Source organism: Hesperophylax consimilis, unplaced genomic scaffold (assembly GCF_061612785.1).
Source record: "Hesperophylax consimilis isolate HC1 unplaced genomic scaffold, BYU_Hcon_1.0 scaffold_39, whole genome shotgun sequence".
In the NCBI taxonomy this organism is placed as follows: domain Eukaryota; kingdom Metazoa; phylum Arthropoda; class Insecta; order Trichoptera; family Limnephilidae; genus Hesperophylax; species Hesperophylax consimilis.
In genome coordinates, this window is record NW_028301269.1 from 924,461 (window position 1) to 932,192 (window position 7,732).

General features: G+C 37.3%; 1 protein-coding gene across 1 annotated transcript; it reads left to right on the top strand.

Annotated features, from left to right (window-relative positions):
- Window positions 1-5,190: 5,190 nt before the first annotated feature.
- LOC149409008 (uncharacterized) lies at window positions 5,191-5,883 on the top strand. Its single transcript, XM_089650247.1, has one exon. The coding sequence runs from the start codon at window positions 5,191-5,193 to the stop codon at window positions 5,881-5,883; it is 693 nt and encodes a 230-aa protein (XP_089506373.1).
- Window positions 5,884-7,732: the final 1,849 nt, after the last annotated feature.

Below are 7,732 nucleotides of genomic sequence, written 5' to 3' on the forward strand. Positions count from 1 at the left end.
GCCACTGATAGTTAGTCAACAATATTGAGGAAATTAATTTAACGGAATCCACGACCCAAAACAGGCGTGAATTTTGAAAGAAATCTGAAGATTTTTTTCCGCTTCCTCCAGCACCAGAGTACGAATAATTGCCTTCCAATGCTGTAAATTTGCCTCCATTCGAATACTTCAGTAAGTACATTCCCCACAATATGTATATTGACTTGCAAATACAAATCAACGGTTTTTGGCTGAAAGGGGACGACCATTGAATTGCTCTCTGGCTGAAATGAAAACATTTTTTGGGGTAACCTTAATAATGTCATACCTAAAATATCCCAGAATTAGAATGTATTGGGCAGCTAAGACTAGAGTTCCAATTATAGCCGATAACATGACGAGGATTAGGTATTTTAATATCCTAAATAATTTAAAAATACGTGATGACGCTTTAGCGTTGCCAGAAGAAAAGGAAAGTAATAAATATTGGAAAGTTCAACCATTAATTAAATCAGCTCATCAGTGGTATCCATTGATGAACAGATGATACCGTTTTGGGGCCACACATCAGCAAGGCAGTTTGTGAGAAATAAACCGAACTCATGTGGTTTGAAAAATATGGTGGTAACTGCTCCTGATGGTCTACCATTTGATTTTTTTATTTATCAAGGTAAAGGAGATTCAATCCAATGAATATGAGAAATTGTATATAGGAGGCAAGACGGTTATACTCCTTTCTGAGACTCTTCCACCAGGAGTTACCATATACTATACATGGACCGTTACGTTAAGGTACTGGTACTATTCAGGTGAACAGAATTCCAAAAGACTGCAAATTAAAAACAGACAATGAAATGAAAAAAGAAAATCGAGGGTCCATTGACCAGTCCGTGAGATATGATGGCCAAATAGCTATTATTAAATGGTTTGACAACCGCCCAGTTACATTGATTTCTAGTAAAAAGGGGAAAATTCCTACCGATCTATGTCGCCGGTGGTCGACAAAAGGATATATAATGGTCAATAGACCAGCACTCGTGAAAGCCTACAACACAAACATGGGCGATGTTGACATGTTAAAAAATGGACAGTCTGATTATTGATGCATTTATTTGATTTTTCCATAGCTGAATCTCGGATAGAATACAGACGACATCAGATAGCATTGAAAACCCCGAAGAAGGAAATTTTGGATAATTTAGATTTCAGAGTTCAAATCGAAAAGCATCTAATCCACAATCATTCACAAGCACCTGATCCTAACTCTGATTCCGAATGGGAGCATGAACCTGCACCAAAGCGTTCCAAAGCTACTGTTCCACACCCGCCAGATTCTCTGAGGATTGACATGTACTTCACTCATGACTCATGAAAATTGACATGTACTTCACATGTCAATTTTCCCGCATCCACCAACCAAAACTCGGTGTCGCTTCCCCGGGATGTAGCAATAATGCAGCCCGCGTACAGTGTTCAACATGCAAAGTTTTTTATGTTTGCAGGATAAAATAAATTGTTACCAACTGTACCATGAAATTTACATTATTTTTACTCTTCAAATGTATTACGTAACTTTGCTTAGGAAGGTAGGTATTCACTAGAATAACTAATTAAAAACTTTTTTTTTTAAATATAACATACTTATAATATGTTCCTCAACTTTAATAAACGTTTTGCAAATTCATAATAATGTTCTTTTATTAGATTTGTGAACTAATATCAAATAAAAAAAATTAAACAAGTTTTACATGCTAGATACCCCGCGTCTCCTACAGGAGACATACGATTTTGGCAAAACTATTCATAGATTTATTTTTTTTTAAATTTTATACTTGTGGCCAGATCTGTCCTTCAGAGCCTTTAATGGAATATGATATTTGTGGCCAGATCTGTCCTTCAGATCCTCTAATGGAATATAATATTTGTGGCCAGATCTGTCCTTCAGATCCTCTAATGGAATATGATATTTGTGGACAGATCTGTCCTTCAGAGCCTTTAATGGAATATGATGTTTGTGGCCCGATCTGTCCTTCAGATCCTCTAATGGAATATGATATTTGTGGACAGATCTGTCCTTCAGAGCCTTTAATGGAATATGATGTTTGTGGCCCGATCTGTCCTTCAGATCCTCTAATAGAATATTATGATATTTGTGGCCAGATCTGTCCTTCAGAGCCTTTAATGGAATATGATATTTGTGGACAGATCTGTCCTTCAGAGCCTTTAATGGAATATGATGTTTGTGGCCCGATCTGTCCTTCAGATCCTCTAATGGAATATGATATTTGTGGACAGATCTGTCCTTCAGAGCCTTTAATGGAATATGATGTTTGTGGCCCGATCTGTCCTTCAGATCCTCTAATGGAATATGATATTTGTGGACAGATCTGTCCTTCAGAGCCTTTAATGGAATATGATGTTTGTGGCTAGATCTGTCCTTCAGATCCTCTAATGGAATTTTTCCTTCAGAGTATCTAATGGAATATGATGTTTGTTGCCAGATATGTCCTTCAGAGCCTCTAATGGAATATGATGATGCATGGAAACATTTTGTTGACTTTTTGAAAAATTAATTAAGTAATAATACCACAATTTTGTCAAAAAAAATTCCAAACAAAATTAAACCCTTGAAATCATGGATAAGTCATTCAATCATCAACTGCATTCGCAGAAGAAATGCACCTCACTAAAAAGTGAAAGACAATCCTTACGACATAATCTCATTAAACATCTATAAAAGATACAGAAATACGTGCTGGGAAGTCATTAAAAAGGCAAAAGAAATCTACTATGGAGACAAAATCAAAGGAAGCAATAACGATCCCAACAAAATATGGCAAATTCTAAGAGAAGCCACAAATACTCAAAATGCCAAAGACAAACAGGACATACAAAAACTCTGCATTGATGGAAAAATTATTGACACCTCAAAAAATCCTAAGCTCGTTGCGGATTACATCAATAATTTCTTTATTAATATTGGTTCAAATCTTGCTTCTCGTCTACCAAATTATGGGAATGTTCAACCTACTGAAGCAGGACTTCAATACTCCAACAGAAGACTCAATTTCCAAACGGTGTCAGAAGAAGAGATTCTCAAAATTATCAATTCCCTAAAAATCACTCAACCGGGGTTGATGATCCAACAACAACCAAGATCTTGAAAACGCTGTCTACGGAAATTGCATTGCCCCTAGAACATTTTATAAACCTTTGTATCACTCAGGGCCACTTCCCCTCAAACCTTAAACAAGGTATCGTTATTCCTATACATAAAAAAGGAAACAAGACAGATATAAATAATTACCGACCAATAAACCTACCAACAAGCCTATCAAAAGTATGTGAAAAAGTCATCAACTCACAGCTAGTAAGATTCCTCGTGTGACAAAAAACAGATCTCAGAAAATCAATACGGGTTTCCATAAACATAATACAAGATTCACCCAAAATGAAGGACTGGTGGTCCCGAAATGTAGGTACCAATAAATACGGTGAAAGAACCCTAAACTTTATTGTACGCAGAATATTTAATAAACTACGAATGTCAATTAAAAATATAAACGTTTTTACAGCCAAAGTCAAATATAATCTAAGGAAATGGCTATTAGATAATGAGGATTTATATTGATGCACTACTGAAGACCTTTTTTTCCTAATTGGAATTCACATTCTAGGGAAATGGAAAATCTTTATAAATTTGTATTATCTTATGTATATCAAAACCATAGAAGTACTTGTTGATTATATTCATTTGTTCATATTAAATTCATTTGTGCTTGTGTTGTTATATGAGGCTTATAATGCTTCTTACATATTTATATTTATACAATTCTGTAATTTAACCAACTTGTCATTTATTGTTAATTTATCATCAACATTATACATACCTACATACTGTTTACCATTGTACCATGTTATGCAAAAATGTTGTCATTATGTACCTGCTGACAAACTACATAAGTAGTTTAGCAGGTTTGAAAGTTAAATAATAAAAAATAAATAAAAATAAAAAAATCATTTTCCAAAATGATGCTTCTTTGCGAATTTCATTTTCAAGTTTCTTGTCGATAGTATTAGTATCGTTTTTTTTCCAAAATTCATACACAGCATATGCTTCCAAATGGCCACTCGAACAACTGTGTTGTTTAATTCTTTCTGATAAATGCTTCTAATCTCGAATTCCCGTACACCAAACATTATTCCTTTGTGAAGCAAATAACCAGCAGGGTTGACAAAAGGCAGCGTCTAGTATTTTGGAATAACACAACCAAAAACGATTAACTGGCCCATATTTAGAACACGAAAAGTAGTACGATTTTGAAAAACACCTTTTGTTCTGGTTGATGTCTGTTGGAAAAGGTCCTGAAGGCTGTAAAGGCCCCATATCAAGAATTTGACGTTTTTCGTTATCACTTAATATTTTGTTCGTGAAGTTTCCCAAGTCATAAGAAAAATTGAGGTCTGTGGTGTGAGGCGTATTTTTATCGTACCCAGTAAAAGTACCGGGTATTTCCATGCGATACTTTGTATTTGTGACAGATCTCTAAAATACCTGGTTCCAAAATACTCATGAGTATTTTATACTTAAATAAACATACATAAATACAGTACATACAGACATACCGTCTAGAATACATCGAAATACACTCCGCATTAAAATTGCCTAAACGATAAGGATTTACAAGTTAATCTAGTACAACGTTTTTAATAATTGAAATCACTTGGTGTTCGACGATTACAGTCAGTTAGATTTGTGAAACAAAGTGTGTAGTGACCTGTGTGGTGATTAAAAAAAAAAGCAAAAATTATAAAAACATTTCTTAGATCGTAAACAGACTAAACACGCAGGCGCTAAGATCAAGTGTTGTCATTATATCGCCATTGGTCGTAAATGTCGTCATCTATCTCGCTATTGGCCGAAAGTGTCTGATTTTGAACTGTGCCCTACGGATTGCGGCAAACAGGCGCTAGTCTGACAGGAGTAACTTATCTACTTATCAACACTATTTTCGATCAAGTGACAGTTGCTGTAATATCCAGTGTTTATCTGTGTATAAAATAAACACAATTTGGACCAGTCAACATAAGTGAACCGACTATAACAACATTATGAAGCCGTGTACGCGTAATGCAGCCCGCAGTGGGTCTCCAATTGTAACTCCAGCAGCGTCCTCACAAACGGTACCGGCTAGTTCTCTAGCCGAAATAATGGAGAAGCTCAACAAAATCGATGTCGAGCTCACTCGCATCAAGCCCATGTGGGGAGAGATATCTGACATAAAGAAGAGCCTCGAGTTTGCTCTAGCAGCTATGTCCGATACGGAAAAAAGGGTGGAGGCGGTTGAGAAGAGACTGGAGACTGTCGAAAAGTTAGTTTCGGAGGTTGCATCCATCAAGAAGAACATGGAAATCTTCAGATACGAACTGGACGAGCGCGATCAGCTCTCCCGTGTGAAAAACCTAGAAATCAAGAACGTGCCAATGACGAAGGGAGAAAACTTACTCTGCATAGCCAAGAAAATAGGCGAACAGATTGGCTTTGAACTACAACCAGAAGATGTGGACACAGTGACGCGAGTGGCTACCAAGTCCGCCCAGGTTAAGCCGATAATCATCCGTTTTGCAAGCAAACGGAGAAAGGAGGAATTTCTTGCACTATCTAAGAAGGCCAGGAAGATCACCAGTACCGACCTGAAATATTCCGGACCAGAAGCAATAATTTATGTTAACAACCACTTAACAATCAACAATAAGATTCTGCTCTCCAAAGTTAAAAGCAAGGCACGGGAAGCAGGCTACAGATTTGTATGGGTAAAGGACTGTAAGATCTTAGTGAGAAAAAACGATAATTCACCAGCTTTTTTAGTCAGGAGGGAAGACGACCTCCAGAAAATTTCATAAGAAAATACTGCTCATTCTATTACTATTGTTTACTCTTCCCTCTCCCTCTCCCTCCACACGCCCGCTATCCTCCCTCCCCCTCCACACGCCCGCTACCCTTCCTCTCCCTCCACACGCCCGCTACCCTCCCTCTCATGTTGCAACTGCATTACTATTATATTTATTATACTCTCACAACATTACCTTATTATATCATCATGTTCACAACTCCTGTCAACTGCAAGATGTTCTCACTTTCTGTACACATCATATTATTATGTACTTCATATTTCAAATGTCACTCGATAATTTAACTCGGAATTCTGTAATGTGCACATGTTACTCACAATGTATTATGCTTCTATAGGATCCACTCCTTTTCGTAACGAACAATTACTTAGAGATATTACTATTATTTTATTTTCTGCAGATAATACTATATTGTACCTCACATTCTATTCACGCATTCTCTGTTATTGACACTCAACTGAAAAAGAGTCACTGCCTTTAAGTATTTTTCATCAGAACGTACGCGGTCTGAGGACTAAAACTGACACATTTCTTCGTAGTGTTACGAGCGGTGATTATGACGTTATCGGCATAACAGAGACTTGGCTTACAGATACTATTTCAGATGGTGAGCTTTTTGACTCAAGATACAACGTATTCCGACGCGACAGAAGTATCGAAGGTGTAACCATGGGTGGTGGTGTGCTCCTGGCTGTCAAAAAGGAACTCAATGCAATTTGTAATTACTCATGGTGTTCTACGGATGAGGACATATGGGTTACTCTTCGCATCCCACGTGCAACTGGATTCACTAACGTTCATCTCTGTTGTACATACCTGTCAAAAAGTTTCAACTTCAATGCTCGAATCACCGCCTTCTCGAATGATCTAGGTATTAAGCTTTTGAATCAACCAGACGGCAAGTTTCTTATCATGGGAGACTTTAACCTACCCGATATTACCTGGACTCTTCCTGTGGGTGAGGTTAACCTGATTCCTAGCAACTACACTTCTACAATAAGCTCAACATTTATCGACAATATTAATTACTGTAACCTCCACCAATATAATGGTATTCAAAATACATTAGGAAGAATTCTTGATCTCGTTCTCTGTAATTTTTTGGTACGCGTAGCTCCCGCGAACGATCCGTTGGTTCCTGAGGATGCTCATCATAAATCCATCATTATCACTGCTGAGTTGGTTGAACCCCCGGTCATAAAGGAAAACTCAATTAAACGGCCCTCATTCCACAAGGCTAATTATGATGACATAAGAGATAGCCTGGCACAAGAAGATTGGAACGCACTTAACCTTACCGATTCCGTCAATCCTGCAGTATCGCATTTTTACAATATTATTAATAATTTGATCGCTGATAAGGTTCCATTGAGGCGTACTGGTAAATATTCCTACCCCCCGTGGTATAGCTCATCATTAATAAAACTTATTCGTGAAAAGCAGAAATTTCACAGACTATATACAACCTACAAGAACCCTTCCGATTACATTACTTTTTCAAGGCTACGCACCAGACAGAAAAAAATGGCAAAAAAGTGTCACGAAGACTTTATTAATAATGCTGAAGAGAATATCGCCAAAGATCCCAAGGCATTCTGGTCATATGTTAAATCAAAAAAACTATCAGCATCTATTCCTAGCGTATTAAATCTTAAGGATGTAACAGCCGAGGGTGGACAGGCAGTCTGTGATTTATTTTCTGGTTACTTTCATTCTGTCTACGAACCGGCTGACCCTCTGGGGATTTCCTGCGATGACTCTGTAGTTAAGCAGGTTTGTGCGATGGGATCAGTTTTTATCGATGCTGACCTCGTGTCCAAATATTTAAAACGGCTCGATT